Source organism: Xyrauchen texanus, chromosome 32 (assembly GCF_025860055.1).
Source record: "Xyrauchen texanus isolate HMW12.3.18 chromosome 32, RBS_HiC_50CHRs, whole genome shotgun sequence".
Classification (NCBI taxonomy): domain Eukaryota; kingdom Metazoa; phylum Chordata; class Actinopteri; order Cypriniformes; family Catostomidae; genus Xyrauchen; species Xyrauchen texanus.
The window spans coordinates 8,011,447-8,029,255 of record NC_068307.1 but is presented as its reverse complement, the minus strand read 5'-3'; the positions used below and the strand labels follow the sequence as shown (position 1 = coordinate 8,029,255).

General features: G+C 36.4%; 2 protein-coding genes across 2 annotated transcripts in view; both read left to right on the top strand.

Annotated features, from left to right (window-relative positions):
* The window catches only part of LOC127626050 (extracellular sulfatase Sulf-2-like), a 48,359-nt gene extending 37,221 nt beyond the window's left edge, over nucleotides 1-11,138 (top strand). The window contains exons 7-22 of the mRNA XM_052101579.1: nucleotides 2,556-2,706; nucleotides 3,206-3,381; nucleotides 3,492-3,620; nucleotides 4,007-4,072; nucleotides 4,318-4,441; nucleotides 4,707-4,905; nucleotides 6,358-6,601; nucleotides 6,937-7,033; nucleotides 7,137-7,231; nucleotides 7,332-7,391; nucleotides 7,492-7,661; nucleotides 8,263-8,405; nucleotides 8,524-8,632; nucleotides 8,732-8,765; nucleotides 9,040-9,093; nucleotides 9,467-11,138. Of these exons, the coding sequence (XP_051957539.1) occupies nucleotides 2,556-2,706; nucleotides 3,206-3,381; nucleotides 3,492-3,620; nucleotides 4,007-4,072; nucleotides 4,318-4,441; nucleotides 4,707-4,905; nucleotides 6,358-6,601; nucleotides 6,937-7,033; nucleotides 7,137-7,231; nucleotides 7,332-7,391; nucleotides 7,492-7,661; nucleotides 8,263-8,405; nucleotides 8,524-8,632; nucleotides 8,732-8,765; nucleotides 9,040-9,093; nucleotides 9,467-9,497 (1,882 nt within the window). The 3' untranslated portion in view covers nucleotides 9,498-11,138. The remainder of the gene's footprint in view (nucleotides 1-2,555; nucleotides 2,707-3,205; nucleotides 3,382-3,491; nucleotides 3,621-4,006; nucleotides 4,073-4,317; nucleotides 4,442-4,706; nucleotides 4,906-6,357; nucleotides 6,602-6,936; nucleotides 7,034-7,136; nucleotides 7,232-7,331; nucleotides 7,392-7,491; nucleotides 7,662-8,262; nucleotides 8,406-8,523; nucleotides 8,633-8,731; nucleotides 8,766-9,039; nucleotides 9,094-9,466) is intronic.
* Nucleotides 11,139-12,598: 1,460 nt separating this feature from the next.
* The window catches only part of LOC127626323 (rho GTPase-activating protein 39-like), a 48,800-nt gene continuing 43,589 nt past the window's right edge, over nucleotides 12,599-17,809 (top strand). Inside the window, exon 1 of the mRNA XM_052102041.1 lies at nucleotides 12,599-12,843. Coding sequence (XP_051958001.1) covers nucleotides 12,830-12,843 — 14 coding nt within the window. The 5' untranslated portion in view covers nucleotides 12,599-12,829. The remainder of the gene's footprint in view (nucleotides 12,844-17,809) is intronic.

The following is a 17,809-nucleotide window of genomic DNA, read 5'->3' as shown; positions in this document are numbered from 1 at the left end:
ATCTAGTGCCAATGAGTTTATACAGTAGGCCCAAGAGAGATAGATAGTGCTGTTATTATAATATCAAGATTGATCAGTCAACATCAGTCTTCGTTAATAGGTCCCATTAGAGACATAAAGGCCTGTACTATTATTTTTGTTTGCTTTGTGGTTTGCATTTGATTGCTCTGTAATCTATTTTGTTCTATTATAAATATTGCCTCCTCATGTATTAAAAATGTCTCTAATTGCAGGTTCACTGGTATTTTATTGTTAATGTTATTATTTTAGATGCTAGTTTTATTGATTGTTTAGGTACGCAAGTACAGTACATGCAACATTATGCAAATGGAGCCTTAGACTTTACAGACAACACAGAAAACCGTGCTTAATCTTGCTGGTGGAATGGCTTTAGTATGTGGCGACTCAAGATTATCAATTTGCCAACTTCTAGGTAGCTGGCAAAGTTTGTTATGGTGAAGTTACTAAAATTAAATAAAAAAAAAGTGTATGTTTGGTATAGCTTCATGATTATGGTTGGTTTAACTACAATAGTACGCTGTTTGTTTTACAATCCTTTTTTGTCAAGGAGGTAGATTACACTAGCTAGCTCATTAAAACTCATTTAATTTTTGATTATATTACTTATAGTATTTTGCCAATAAATGTCCTTTTTAGCTAGTCTGTGATCCTTTACCTTTCTTGTAAAGTTTCCCAGTCCAGTGACATGCACAACCCCTTAGCAAATTATGGTAAACATCTCGCCTTTTCTCTTCTGTGCAAAACAATTATAATAAATATTGTAATGCATTACAATAATCTCTTGAGGTCATGAATGCATTCATTTGTTTTTCGGCATCAGCAACAGAAAGTAATTTAGCAATATTTCTGAGGTGGAAAAAATGCTGTTATGCAAACATTGGAAATTAGATTTTCAGAGGACAAGTTTTTCGCTGTAGAAGATGACGTAACAATACATCCATCTCGAGTCAAATTATATTTTAGCAGCATATTTTTAGAAGTTTTTGGTCCAATAATTAGTACCTCTGTTTTGTCGGAATTGAGTAGAAGGAAATTTCTGGCCATCCAATCTTTGATTTCATTGAGAATCTAATTTTGGCAATTGTGAAATTTCGACGTGTTTCGAAGAAATAGATAGTTGTGTATCATCGGCATAACAGTGGAAACTTATTCCATGATTCCTGATAATATTTCCATGGGGAGCATATATAAGGAGAAAAGTAGAGGCCCTAAAACTGATCCTTGTGGCACTCCATACTTAAATTTTGTTTGAGTTGACAATTCCTTGTTTACATAGACAAAAGTGGTAGCGGTCTGCTAAATAGGACCTAAACCATGCTAATGCATGTCCACAAATGCCAACATAATTCTCAAGCCTATTCAAGAGAACGTTGTGATCTATGGTGTCGAAGGCAGCACTAAGATCTAAAAGCACTAGAAGAGAAATGCAGCCATGATCAGATGATAAGAGCATAGTTGGGAGGACACTGCCTTTTCTAGTATTTAAAAAAATAATTTTCTTCCCAGTTTGGAATGCCCAGCTCCCAATGTGCTCTAAGTCCTCATGGTGACGTAGTGGCTCACCTCAATCCGGGTGGAGGACGACGAAACTCAGTTGCCTTCACATCTTAGACCGTTAATCCGTACATTTTATCATGTGGCTTGTTGAGCGTTTTACGGCAGAGACCTAGCGCATGTGGAGGCTTCATGCTATTCTCCGCAATATCCACTCACAACTCACCATGTGCCCCACCGAGAGTGTGAACCACATTATAACGACCATGAGGAGGTTACCCCAATGTGACTCTAACCACACTAGGAACTGGGCCAAATGGTTGCTTAGGAAGCCTGACTGGAGTCACTCAGCATGCCCTGGATTCAAACTTGCAACCCCAGGTGTGGTAGTCAGTGTCTTTACCTGCTGAGCTACCCAGGCCCCCCTTTTCTAGTATTTTTGACATAAATGGGAGATTATAATTCAGTCTTTAATTTGCCAATTTCAAGCTGTGGCTTCTTAATAAGCGGTTTGATAACTGTCATTTTAAAGTTTATTGGGACATGTTGATGTTTTGATAAGTTTTGTTAGCTCTTCTTGACTTATGACAGCAAAGGATTGAGGTTGTTTGTGAGGAAAATTATGAGACACTGTTTTCTGAGGTACTATGACAGACGATTTCAAAATTCCAATTTTGTTTCTGATTATTTCATTTTTATCATTAAAGAAAGTCATTACTATTGTGCTGCTGAATATTTGGTTCAGTCGAGGCTTTGTTCTTATCCAATTTAGACACAGTACTGAATAAACACCTAGGATTGTTGTGGTTATTTTCTATGAGTTTGCTAAAATATGCTGACCTGGCAGCTTTTAGTGCCTGTCTGTAGCTACAGAAAATTTTGTATTCTTCCTCTTGCGCAGACATTTGTAGCCTGATGTTGCAAATGCACAAAAACTAGGATTGTGACACTAAATTCTTTTGACTGCAAACTGTAAACGTTTATTCAATGGCACAGAAAATGTTTTTAACAATTCTGTAATTGCTGAATGTCCTATACAGAACCCCAACCTACAACTACGCCCCAAATCCAGACAAGCACTGGATCCTGCGTTACATGGGGCCCATGAAACCTGTGCACATGCAGTTCACCAATATGTTGCAGAGAAGGAGGCTGCAGACCTTGCTTTCTGTGGATGACAGTGTCGAAAAGGTCACATACTCACACAATAAGTCTCAACAGCACAATAACAGCACAACTACTATATCTTTAGAAGAACAACTAGAGAACATTAGGCAAAATGGGGCAGTGGTGGCTCAATGGTTGAGGCTCAGGGTTACTGACCAGAAGGTCGGTGGTTCAAGCCCCAGCATCACCATGATGCCACTGTTGGGCCCTTGAGCAAGGCCCTGAACCCTATCTGCTCCAGGGGTGCCGTATCATGGCTGACCCTGCACTTTGACCCCAGCTTAGCTGGGATATGTGAAAAACTAATACATTTCACTGTATAGTATATGCAAAAAATAAAGGATTCTAAAAAAATAAATAAAAATACATTTATATTACTGCCTGTCTTTGCATTAGCATGACTCTGAATTTCAAAGCTGGACCAGATTGTTTTAATTCAGGCACCAGAATCCAAAACAATCAATATGCTGGAGACTAGCCATAAATATCCTTGTTTAAATGTGTTGTTTCCTTTTTTTCACAGGTATACAACATGTTGGTAGAAACTGGGGAGCTTGATAACACCTACATAATCTACATGTCTGACCATGGCTATCACATTGGCCAGTTTGGACTAGTTAAGGGCAAGTCTATGCCTTACGAATTTGACATTCGAATCCCCTTCTTTTTGAGAGGCCCAAATGTGAAAGCAGGTGCCATGTGAGTCTTTAAAATGAAGATAGATAGAAGTTATGCTCCCAACATGAGTCATTTATTGAGCAACTATAAAAATTGCACATTATTGACCATGATTTTGTATTCTCCTTCAGTAATCCTCACATAGTCCTGAACATCGACCTTGCCCCAACCTTGCTAGACATGGCTGGAGTGAATATTCCCTTAGATATGGATGGCAAGTCTATCCTCAAGCTGTTGGACACAGAAAGACCAGTGAACAGGTATAGCAGTTACAATACAACAATGTTGCATCATTTAAAAGTGGTGTTTAATTTATGCAGATGTTATGCGGATAATGCATATAATTTATACAGATTATGCAATTTGTGCTTAATATGCAGAGTCAATTAAAAGTAAGAAATTTGTATATTGATTTTGCCTTAAGAAAGTAACACTGTGGCTTTGTGGCACTATCAAAACATTGCTCTGTTTGTTTGAGCATCTCAGCCAGCCGACACAGCAACATGGGTTTAACCAAGGGCATGAGTTGGGGCAGCTGTTTGTTTGAACAATGATAGATGGGAGAGTCTAATTACACATTTCACTTTATGTGATGTGATCTTATGTAGTAATCTAACCACATGATTTCATGTTTTATGATTTTAAGTTTTACTAGGTTTCATTCCCACAAGAAGGGCAAAGTGTGGCGGGATTCTTTCCTGGTAGAGAGGGGGTGAGTACATTTGATCAGGCCAGATGAACCCATGCATTTTTAATTGAATCCTATATCATTTCTCAAACTCTTACACTGTATCTCTTCCAAAAAAGACCCCATAAATTGATTAGACATGGCTTCATTAGAGAGGCACCATATGGTACCCTGACATCGGACACATCTGTGTGTTTTGGATAGGGCTGTATCTGATGCTTTGCTGTTTTTGAGTGGCAACCTAATGTGATCTCTTTCTTGACATACAGGAAGCCTCTGCACAAGATAAAAGATGGCAAAGAGGTAGAACAGAATTCTCTGCCAAAATATCAGCGGGTCAGAGACCTGTGTCAAAGAGCTGAGTACCAAACGCCCTGTGAGCAACCAGGGCAGGTAAATACTCACCATCAATTAATATTGCATATTCCCTAGATTATTTTAAGTAAAGATGCACTGATGTATCAGCCGATAAGAACAACTGTCTGCACTGATTTGAAACAAGGTAGCATAAAAAAGAAGATTGGCAGAAGTTGTTCTAAATAATCATTTATTGGTGGCACACATATTTTGTATTGGTGCATCCATGATTTTAAGTGTTTTACCTGCCTGTCTAGTGATTTCTGTCTATCCCTGTTATGCCTCCTCTTTGGCAATGCAGAAGTGGCAGTGTATTGAGGATCTCACTGGTATGCCGAGGCTCTATAAGTGTAAAGGGATGGCAGGTCTCTATGCACCTCGAGCTCTGGGCCTAATGGCCGCTAACAGGGAACAGATCTATGGACCTCATTCTCCATCGGGCCACTGTGATTGTGAACCCACTTTACCACTCAAGAGGAAGAAGGCGCTCACCAAAAAGAGTTAGTCACAGCACAATGAGGGATTCATGGTGTCTTTGCTTGGTCGATGGTTTGATTTTATGTTGAGTCTGTTTTTGTTAATGGAGAAGACCAATTGCAATTTCCCTTTTAGATAAAGGGAAATATTTGATTGAAAACATACCAGTCAACAAAAAAGTACTTTATTAGTTTTAAATATAAATCATTTATTTATCATTTAATTCCAAACCATGAAGGCGTTCGAAGGTAAAAAAAAAGGCATCTGTATCTTTTATTCTAAAAGGTATATAGTTCACCCAAAAATTGTAATTCTCTCATCATTTACTCATCATTGTGCAATCCCAGATGTGTATGACTTTCTTACTTCTGTAGAACACAAACAAAGATTTTTAGAAGAATATTTCAGCTCTTCCTGCTAAAAAGACCAACTTAGCTAGCATGCAAATCCCATGCTGGTCTAGGCTGGTTTATGCTGGCTAGTGCTGGTTTGGTGCTGGTCTAGCTGGTGGACCACTATAGCCATGCTTTTCACAAGAAAAACCTAGCTGGTGAAGCTGGTGGTCCAACATGTTCTTTCTGATGAAGTTGGTTAAAATAGATTAAAATCATTGTGGGGACACCAGCACACCAGCATCCTATAGTGGGGGACCAGCAGCACCCAGAACACAGCATAAGCTGGTGGTCACATTGCTGGTCTTTTCAGCAGGGATGTAGCTCAATACAATGCAAGTGAATGGTGAAATGTTTTAAAGCTTCAAAAAGCACACAAAGGCAGCATAAATGTAATCAAACAACTCAAGTGGTTAATCCATATCTTCTGAAACAATCCAGTCAGTTTTGGGTGAGAACATACCAAAATGCAACTCCTTTTTCACTATAAATCTTGACGTCAGCAGTCTCCTTGGCAATCATTATTTCAAGTTCGATCAAACTCCCTAGCTCCATCTAGCACACTGTGCTGCAAGCACTAGGAAGTGTAATCAAGCTTTCAATCATTATTGTGCCTAGAGACTGCAATGGCAAGATTTGCAGTGAAAAAGGAGATATATTTTGGTCTGTTCTCATCCAAAACTGATTGAATCGCTTCAGAAGACATGGATTAAACCACTGGAGTCTTCTGAATTACTTTTATGCTGTTTTTTGTGCTTTTTAGAGCTTCAAAGGTTTGGTCACTTTTTACTTGCATTCTATGGATCTGAGATATTCTTCTTAGTTTGTGTTCTTAAGAAGAAAGAAATTCATACACATCTGGGATGGCATAAGGGTGAGTAAATAATGACAAAATTAAAAAAATTTGGGTGAACCATTCCTTTAAAAAATCAGTGTAAATGTCTCCATCTAGTGGTTGATTATATAAAAATGCCAAAAAATCTAATTAAGACCATGATGGCACTTAAGCATAACAAACTTCCATGCACAATCCTATGAACCACTTAATTGATATAGCAATTCCAATGCAATGTTTAATCATAGAGTTGAAATCCAAGAAAAGTTTGCCACGGAATCGTTGGGCCCGCTCTGTGCCACTGTACCTGGACTCAGATGTTTACACTCTGGACCTGGAGAAGGGTTACCAGCTTCTCAACCTGAACACCAGCCACTTACTAGGCAGAAAGCAGGCTGTTTATGGAGAGAATGAAGAACATAGTGGAATGGGACCCACAGACACCAACTTCAACAGCCTTTCGCCACCTGCTGCTCTTAAAGTCACTTACAGGTGACTGTAAGAGTTATATTTTTTTATAGATTAGTTGGACAGGATAGTGAGGGAGTAGCCAACAAGTGTTCAGCATACATGTCCAGCATCCTTCAAAACAGTTTAAAAATATCCCCAGGTTTAATAACCCTAGTTTAGATGACTTTACTGTTATTCATAAATGTGACTTATTTTTTATTTTTTATAATAAAGAATGAGTAGATGTGTCCAAATTTTGGCTCACAATATGTGTGAGCCAGTTCAGCATTTGTCTGTAATATTGCATCAATGTGTGGTTTCTACAATGGAAATAAGAGAAATTGATGTAAGGAACTAAAAAACTTTTTTGTGTGTAGATGCTCAATACTGATGAATGATACAGTCAGATGTGATGGTGGATTATACAAATCTCTACAAGCATGGAAAGATCACAAACTACATATTGAGCATGAGGTAATTTCATTATTATTGTTGTTACAACACACAACTCTGATTAAATCCCAAAATAAAATGCTACATTAGAGTTTCATTTTAAACACTGTTTCTCTTTGAACAGATTGAGACATTGCAAACAAAAATAAAAAACCTTAGAGATGTCAAAGGACATCTAAAGCAGGTTCGACCGAAAGAGTGTGAATGTCACCAAAATATGTAAGCATCCACTCTCACATTATTTTATAGCTTTTCATTCAATTGTTGGCTCGTCCATTTTTCACAGAATTGACATAACTATTCAATATTTCCTTTTTAGCTACCAGTACCAGAACAGAGCAATATTCAAACTCAAATCAGCCCGTGTACATTCTCTCAAGTAGGTCACCATATATCATACACACAAGTAAATCTCATCACTAAAGTGGTAATCTAACATTGTCAGTTGATATTAAAGAGATCTACTCTTATTATCTAAGCAGAATGGCCTCCAAAGAAAAGAAACAGTGGCTGATGAAAGAGCAGAAACGCAGCAAGAAGCTGAGGAAGCTCCTCAAGCGCCTCCGGAATAATGACACGTGCAGCATGCCTGGCCTCACCTGCTTTACCCACAACAACCAGCACTGGCAGACTGCCCCCTTCTGGACAAGTATTGCACACCAGTTGTTTTGTACATCACATAAAAAGAAGGCGTTGTTTAATCTTATCATTTACTCACCCTCATGCCATACCAGATGCGTATGACTTTCTGTCTTCTGCTGAACACAAACATAGATTTTTAGAATAACACTGATATGATATGATATGATATGATATGATATGATATGATATGATATGATAGGAGTGGGTGAATCTGGAAAAGAAAGTGGAGTTTTTTTTAGTTAAAAAGGACTTAAATATTGATCTTCTTCTCACCCACACCTATCATAATGCTTCTGAAGACATGGATTAAACCACTGGAGTCCTACGGATTACTTTTATGCAACATGTATGTGTTTTTTGGAGCTTCAGAGTTTTGGTCACCATTCACTTGGATTGTATGGACCTACAGAGCTGAGATATTCTTCCAAAAATCTTTGTTTGTGTTCAGCAGAAGAAAGAAAGTCATACACATCTGAGATGGCATGAGAGCGAGTAAATGATGAAAGAACTGACATTTTTTGGGTGAACTATGCCTTTAATACTTCATTCATTTTCAGATTTAACCTGTTTTACCATTTTGTGGTGTCCTCTGTTTTGCTTCCTGTCAGTGGGGCCATTCTGTGCTTGCACAAGTGCCAACAATAACACTTACTGGTGTCTGAGGACCATCAATGAGACACACAACTTCCTGTTTTGCGAGTTTGCCACTGGCTTCCTGGAGTATTTTGATCTCAACACAGACCCTTACCAGGTTGGTTTTTGCAATAGGAACTAATTTGTTTTAACTATCAAGGCAAATATTTACAGATGGATTTGTAGAGTAATCACAGGACCACCATAATTCTACTAATGATATTTGCTATGTGCAGCTAATAAATGCAGTGAGCACACTTGATCGTGATGCAGTGAATCACATGCACCAGCAGCTCATGAAACTTCGCAGCTGCGAAGGACACAAAGAGTGCAATCTGGAGACAGGTGAGTTATGCCACCTATTTGATGAATCTCTTTGCATGAATGATGCATTTCCTCATAAACAAAAATGTATAATCCCATGGCATGTTGTATCTCTTGAAGGTGGAAAAGAAAGAAACTCTCTTTACGATTACAGGTATGGCTTCATTCATATTTATTTTTTCTTGTCTGTGATGGTGAAATAAAAACTATGAGTTTGGCCATTAAAAGACCCATAAATGCCAATTCAACCTTGCAGTACATAAGACATAACAGCTCTGTAGTAAAACCTTTATAAAGGCTTTATCGATTTGGATAAGCTGTCCTTAAACTAAGTAAAAAAATTAATATTTTGTCTTTGTTTAATGTGTGTTTGTGCATGTATGCTGGCATGGGGTGGTACATGTGTGTGTGTTCTCCACATGATTCAGGCCCCTTCATCGTCGAAAGAGGCCAAAAGTGAAGAAACCATCCTCCAAATCAATGTGAGTTTTTTGTATACACCATCTGCTTAATATGATCCATCCAGCCAATTATAGTATCACCACTAATCCTGGATAGCCCTCCTCCCTCTGTTAAAATGTATGTGCATGCTGTCCCTCTCCACATGAGCAGCTTTTCAATTCTCCTGACATTCCTTTAGAAGCACATGTGATGTATTTTGAGGACAAGTGTTCTTTATTCCTAATAAAAGTGTATTAACTGAGTACCAAGTGGTTTAATGTATCCCACTGCCACAATTTCTCACTGTCCTTATTTTGTACTTGGCCTACTTTTGTCTTTTGTTTTGTTTTTTGTGTGGGTAACTTAGAGTCCTGTAATCAATGCTAATATCTTTCATTTTATCTGTTTATACAGGGGGCAAATTTGGGAAGGATGGGTAGGTTAGATCCATCCCTACTCTTCATTGTGAAAGATGCACAGAAGTGTGGAATTAGAGAGTATATCATTTTGGTCTATCAATACAGTTTTTCTTAAAGGGATAATTCACCAAAAATTTTTTTAAAAAAAGATTGTAATCTCATAATTTACTCTCCTTCATGCCATCCCATAGATGTGAATGTCTTTATTTCTTATTAAGAACATGAATGAAGATTTTAGAAGAATATCTCAGCTCTGTAGGTACAATGCAAGTGAATGGTGACCAAAGGTTTGAAGGTCCAAAAAGGTAGCTTTAAATGAATCCATATGACTCCAGTGGGTTAATCCATGTCTTCAGAAGATATATGATAGGTGTGGATGAGAAACAGATCAATATGAAGTCCTTTTTTACTACAAATTCTCCTCTCTGCCCAGTAGGTGGTGATATATATGTATATGCACCAATAATGTGAATCACTAAAAACAAAATAAGAAGAAATTGAAAGCGAATATTTGATAGTAAAAAAAGACTTTCTCACCCACACTTATTATATTACTTTTGAAAACATGGATTATACCACTGGAGTCATATGATTACTTTTATGTTGCCTTTATATGCCTTTTTTTAGTTCTGGTCTCCATTCACTTGCATTGTAAGGCCCTACAGAGCAGAAATATTCTTCTAAAAATCTTTATTTGTGTTCGGCAGAAGAATTAAAGTCATTTCTGGGATGTCTTGCGGGTGAGTAAATGATCAGAACATTTGAAGTTTTGTACGGACCATCCCTTTAATTTTATATTCAAAACATTTGTTTTCATCCTCTTCATTTTTGTAAATTTTTTGAAAGACATTTTGAGATCTATCATGGAAGCTTTTTATTTTTTTTTCACCGGAATGGACACTTGATTTTTGTTTTCATGAGCTACTCTCAAGCCAGCCGAACACGTAACATTTTGTGGCTAAGACATATCAGCTCCATTGCTCTCACAAGACAAGAAAACTCACATGGCTCATAAATGGAATGGACACTTTAAATCTGTCACAATGTGGTCTTTTTGAAGTGTTCAATAAACATACATTATAATTTCTGTAAGACTGTGATGTGGGACTATGATACTGTGTTAAAATCAGGGCTGGAGTGCTCTGACTTCTCTGCTGCTGTGGATATTATAATAGTACTTTTCAAAGTGTGACAGATTATTGGAATTTACGATACTTTACAACACTTTGTACTATACAGTATGATGTTAATTTCACCTGCAAATTGTGATTCTGTTCATGGAAATGTCGCTTATCATTTGAAACATGGTGCTAGTGTAAGTTAACACTTGGAACTGAATGCCGCATATTAATGTATTTGAATGTATGTGCAATTAATGTAAATATTAGAATATTTTTATGGGACTGAACATGGGGTAGTTTTTCTTTCTAACTTTCCACAAAGTTTAAAAGGAAAACGGCATCAGTCTAACAAAAGGGTTTACGTTCATTTAAATGTCCTTTTGAATAACATACTAAACAGTGTTGGAGATATTTTTGTTTTTTGTATGATAGTTATGAAATGTAAAATATCTGTATAGCTGTTATCACAAACCAGTTCCTTTTTTCTGTTTTCATTTGCCTTGATATTGGAAGACAATGAAGGTGTAGTAGTTGGTGAATAAAGTGTTAAATACAGATACTCATTTAGTTGTCACTGGATATTTAAAAAGCTTACAATGGGTCTAAAGGCACACCTTAAAGAAAATTAGCTTTTTTTCTGGTCAAAATAGTGTCAAGATTGAGAAAACATACTGTTATAGAATATTGACAGAGCAACATCATTTGTGTGAAAAGAAATGATAATGGAAGATTGTTTTGGATTAAAATCACTTAAAAAAGAGGGGGGTAAAAGGCCCCCAGAGACTATAGGGACAATAGTTATAGGGCAACATAACAAATCTATTTCTACCACTTGTTTTATAGGGGCCTTTAGCCCTGCAACAGGGGGTTTTTTTTTTTTACTTCTAAAAACACTATCCTTTCTCTTATTGTACAGTTATTAATTTGTTTTAATTTAATCATTTCGACAAAACCTAAAATGATAAATAAGTATTTTGTCAAAATTTTGACTAAATGTGATTTTTGACATAAATTTGCAACATTTAAAAAATGGCCTTAAAGAAATATTCCCGGTCGGTCAACAGCATTCATGGCATAATGTTGATTACCACAAATATACATTTTGTTTCATCCCTCCTTTTCTTAAAAAAAAAAAAAATCTGCATTACAGTGAGGCACTTACAATGGAAGTGAATGGAGCCAATTCATAAATGTTCAAATATGTATTCATTTTAAAAGTGTCACTGCAAGATGCATGTTATCATGATTTTAATGTGATAAAATCACTCATTAACCTTTTCTGTGTAAAGTTAAGTCCAATTTTACAACTTCGTTGGCATGGTGATGTAACACCATAAACACTAAAACCCTGAAACGACCATAAAAACATCATTTTAAACAACTTAACAGCTGAAATAATGCACAACATTTAACAGGAAAATGAATGTAAGTGCTTATATTCAATAATAAGCTTCACATTTCTGTCTTTAAACCCTCTATAACTTGGCCCCATTCACTTCTATTGTCAACATTATGCCACAAATGCTGTTGATTGAGCTAAACTTGAATTTAACCCAGAATATTCCTTTATGGAAAGCAATGTGGTAGTTTTTGTTGCTGTTTAGTGTTTTGGGACAAAATCAGTTCAAAAGTGCCTTCTACCCTGGCGGGCCTTTAGCCCTGTTGCAACCTATTTGGGAGTTTTAGAGGATCAACCATGACTATTCTGAATTTATGAACTGTATTTACTTAACAAACAGTATTCTGTTTGTGCACCCTCTCTACATCTTGATCCAGACAAATGTAGGTTTGTGCTACTCTTACAAGATAAGCGTGTGGCCTGATCCACCAGCAGGTGGCGTGTTCTGAATAATCAATCCAGCAAATATCCATTCAGGCATTATATTATCAAACATTACAAACAAATTTATGGTGCACCTGTCGTGTAGTATAAAGCTAAATCAAAGCTCCGTAGTTTGTTTCACAAAACTCTTTTTGATAGTCATATCTTATCAATGTTTGTCAAACAGGAGTAGCAGTGTGACTGTGTGTAGGGGGTGGAGAGAGGGGTGCCCCACCACGGGACGCCCCGCCGTCCGTGTTCACGCGCACGCGGCAGCTCAAGCGCGCGAGCTTTCACATCACGAAATCCTCGCGCGAGTGCAGGACGTCCGAGGATCTGAGGAGATCAAGTTTTTACCGTCGTTACCCTTACTTTTACACTTGTTTTGTGGTTTGACCGTACAATGTGAGGTGAAATGGCTGGAACAAGGTAAGAGAGGATCTCTTAGGAAAATTACACAAGTTTTGACAGAGATAAAACTATGTACTTTTGACACGAGGGGGGTCGGCGCGGTATCTCTCAATTTTATGTCGTAATATGAAACTATAAAACTAGTTTCATATTACGACTGGAAGTCGCTGATAAGATATTGGCGATTGTTTGAAAGAAGTAACGATTTTTTATCCCATACGTGTGACGTTTTCTTTTTGTTTGTTGATCGTTTACATTCGTCGATTATTCAGTAGTGCTACCACAGTATCAGTCCAGGAGAGGCGAACTGTTTCGACCACATATATTTAATTTGACAACTTCACTGTAAACATTGCGAGTAATGGCTCTTTTAACCAGTTTTCTTCGTCAATATTTTATTGTGAAATTAAACTTAGCAAAAGCTGAACTTAGAAAACCAACTATTACACTACTGTTGGATGTTCAGGAGATATGTTGTATTTAACCCTTGTGCGTCAATAAAAAAGTTACTCAGAGGTCCTCCGAGGACAAAAATGTCCACGTCTAAAAACTGCCATAATAACATTATATATGAATATTGTTTTGCCCTTTCACTGGTTTTTTAACCAACATCAGTCCTGATCATAATTACCAAAATTCATTCATTTTCATGATTTTAACCCTTTTAATGCCAGTTGGTTTAAATATGAAACTGTTGTTTTTTTTTATAAAAAACACACACAAATATCATTATTTTCCATATACAAAATGCTAAAGAGCTTTGGGATTACCACAGTCTGGGATATGTCAATGATTAACAACAACATTGATTTTGTTGCAGTATTATTTTTAGTAAAGTGTCAGATTTAAAAAAAGCAAAAAAACAAACACACAATCAGGACCTGAGAGGACAAAAATGCCCATGTACAAAAAAACTGCCATAAAATATTATATATTAATAGTATTTTCCACTTTCACTGACTAACCAACATCAGTTCTGATCATAACTACCAAATGTTCATTCATTTTATGATTTTAACCCTTTATAAGCCAGTTTGTTTACATAATGCCACTGTTGTTTTTTACACACACATGCGCACACATTTCTCAATACACACATACAAAACACACTCTGACAACCATACCAACACACACACAATTTAAGCTGCATCATTTATTCAATTGGCCTGCAGTGCTCTATAATACAGCAAACAAAAAATAGGAAAAAAGCATATATTTGCTCCATAGGTTAAACATGTTAAAAAAGCGCCATCTTGTGGAAAATATTTAAAAAAATTTGAAGCCGGGGCTCCGTAATGAAAGCATAATATCATAGAATTCATGATTTTTTGCTTTAATGGCACTGGGATCAGTTTTAATGGGTTTGAGTGGGGACATTTGTGTGCTGAAGGTCCTGAGTGTAACTATTTTGTGTACACAGTGTATTATAGATGTATTATTTTGATTGAAATATAAAAATTCCCCCCAAAACACACCTTTTGCAAATTTATGCCGTTGGCATTAACACAGCCAAAATTATCAAAAAAATAAATAAATAAAAAAGACAAAAATGTCCCTAAGGTCACTCGCACAAGGCGACCTTAAGCAGCTTAATTTCGCATGGTGGTTACAGACTAGAACCCTCTTTGATATCCCTCAAAACCTTATGTCTGTTTTACTGTGGTTGGTTAAATCACTGAAGTCAAATAATGAAATGGGGACACATGTTCCGTTTGTTGTTTTTTCTGTGGTGCTGCACATACTGTCAGAAAAAACACAGAGCATCTGTTTTGTGCAGGGTTACAGATGTATGCATGAATTAAATTGAGTACATTAAAATATAGCCTAACCACCCTGAGCTTGATTATGACACAGATGCTGAAGTGTAAATAGATGAAAAGCGGTGCATGAAAGACCCCTGTCAGAATTCACTGTTTGATGAAACATACAAAGGAGCTTTGATCTGATGTAGTGTTAAATGTTTAAAAACTGAGGAACAGTGGACACATGTTGCTTTTTTAAATGTTACCACTTCCCTTTACAGCTAAAGTCTGGAGCTATTTTCAGAACAGTGTTGTACATTTGATTTTGTGCATTGAGACTGTAGAAGTGAATGCAAATAAAAAAAGCACCACTTTGAAGTGTAATATGATAATAAAGAGAGAAATGACTGAAAGTTCATGTGGACAACCTTTTCTCGTGGAACTTTGCTTTAGTGTGCCCTGTAATGGGCAACACATTTTAGTGTTAGCTTTTGAGTGTAAATGTATATTATGTTTTGACAGGCTGGGGGTTATCTTTCATCCAGAATGACTCACAATAGGATGTTTTTCATCCGTTTGCATATCTGGTACACGATAGTTTGTGGCAGAGTTAAGAACTGGAGTTTTAACAAGACATTTGAGCCCAAGCACCAGTTAGTCAATCTCCAGTGCTCTGCCTGAGGGTATTTCATAGGGCAAAGGCCCATGACGCTTTCCTCTTCTGTTTTGTTTGTTTGCTTACATACATGTCAATGGGGATAATGCTGTTCTTTTGTATAGACATGTACGTAAATAATTAATCTCTGCATCACCACTAGTTTTCTGGCCTTGTTGGCAGTGTTAACTTTTACACAGTTTTTCGTTGTAGTCATAGTTTTAGTCTTTTGACTCAAATGTTCTTTAACCCTTTAAGCTCTAAAGGTGTTTTAAAAAAATTTATTTTAAAGTTTCAGTGGCATACCCAAAATTAAAGTCTTATAACTCGATAAACAAAAATAAATAAACCTAAAACAAGGAGGGTTAAGTGTTTGGTATCATTATAAAGAAAACATGTATTTTTTAAAATTATATAGAGTGGCAAGAATAAAATATGTGAACCCTTTGGAATTAGCTGGTTTTCTGCATTAATTGGTCATAAAAAATCACCTAGATGTTACATCTTAAATGCAGTTAATGCATTATAGCTTTATTAAAGTTAAAATAATACAGAAGCAGATCATATAAATAACTACAAACTCAGAAACTGCCATTTCTCTGTGTGGTCACTGCCTCTTCTATGAGTTGCGAACCGATCTAAGGGGAAGAGATTTAAACTGCACCCAGCAGATGCACACTCTGTCGCGGGGACACTTGTCCCTCAAGCGTGCACGCTTGCTGCAGCTAGATTATAACGTGATGGCTCACGACTTATTGAATCATAATATATGTCTCACTGTGCATTTCTTATCGTGAAGAAAATTGGCAATATGCAGCTTTATTAATAAGAGGTAGTTTGTTTTTTAGTGAGTTAAAGATGGATTGAAGTGAACAGAAAGGTGAGAGAGTGTAGTCTCTGCCCCATCATACACTGCAACAAAATGCATTTTTGATTTGATTTTGTTTAGCAGCTATACTGCAGAAGAAAAATATTTTTCTGAGAATGTTGAATATAATATAAAAAATCCAAATATTGTAAAATATCTAAAAATCCTTTAAAAAAGATACATCCACATGATATATAAGATATTTATATTTGCTTTTAGAGAATAGATCTTGAATATAAGAATGTTTTGTCTTGCACTTTTTATTTTATTATAACCATGTGAAAAAATACACTTGTATGCAAAATACACTTATATTTAAGATACATTATCTTAAAGCAAGTCTAAATATCTTATATGTTGCTTCTCAGGTAAATGTATTTTCTTTTTTAGACTATTTTAAATGGAAAACAAGAGAAAAAACTTGATAACAATAGGATTATTTGTAGTGAATTTCTTTACTTAATTAAACGTAATAAAAATAATTTTTCCAGTTAATTCAGTGAATGTCTTTTAGAATTATGTTTAAAAGATGATTTTGTCCTCTTTATTGTTAGTAAGTATGTTTAATCCAACATTTTCAGTCGGACCACAAGCTGAATAATCGGTTAAGAGCTAATGATTAATCTTTGCAATAATCAGCGAATAGTCGAATATTCGTTCTAATAATCGTTAGATTAACCGACAATCAAAATAATTGTTAGTTTCAGCCCTTCTAACTACACAAACAATTACAATCTTTCATGTCTTTATTGAACACATCACGTTAAAACATTAACAGTGGAAAAAGTTAGTGAACACTTGGATTTAATAACTTGTCAATCATCCTTTGGCAACAAAAACCTCAACCAAGCATTTCCGGTAGCTGCGGATTAGACCTGCACAATGTTCACAAGGATTTTGGACCATTATTCCTTAAATAACTGTTTCAGCTCAGCCATATTCTTAGTATGTCTGGTGTAAATGGCTCTCTTGAGGTCATTCCTCAGCATCTCTATTGGGTTAAGGTCTGGGCTCCGACTGGGCCACTCCAAAGGTTGATTTTCTTTTTTTTTAAGCCATTCTATAGTGGATTTACTTGAATGTTTACGGTCATTGTCCTGCTGCGCTTAATGTAGCTAGATTATAACGTGATGGCTTGCGACTTATTGAATCATAATATATTAATCACTGTGTGTTCATTATTGTGAAGAAAATTGGCAATACGTAGCTTTATTAATCAGAGGTTTTGTTTTTTTGTGAGTTAAAGATGGATTGAAGTGAACAGAAAGGTGTGAGAGGGTGGTCTTTGCCCCATTGTACATTCCAAGAAAATACGTTTCTAGGGTTCTTTTTTATCTAATTGAGCAGTGTGCCCTGTACAGTGTACGATTGTGTACAGTGTGCCTTTTGAGTCATCTTGTCTGGACAGCCACTTCTAGGGGGAGTAGTCACAGTACTAAATCGTCTCCATTTATTGACAGATTGTCTAACTCTGGACAGATGAATATCTAAGCTCTTCAAACAACTTTGTAAACCTTTCCAGCTTTATTCAAAGCAACAATTCTTGATTTTAGGTGTTATGTAGGGATGCACCGATCCGATACCTGGATTGGATATTATAATGCACTTATAATATGCATTTAGAATGGCACCGGGGTGCATTTTACCAGAATTTGAATAAGCGAATTAAACTACTGTGAACTTGCCTACAAACAGATACATACAAGACTGCCTGGAGAG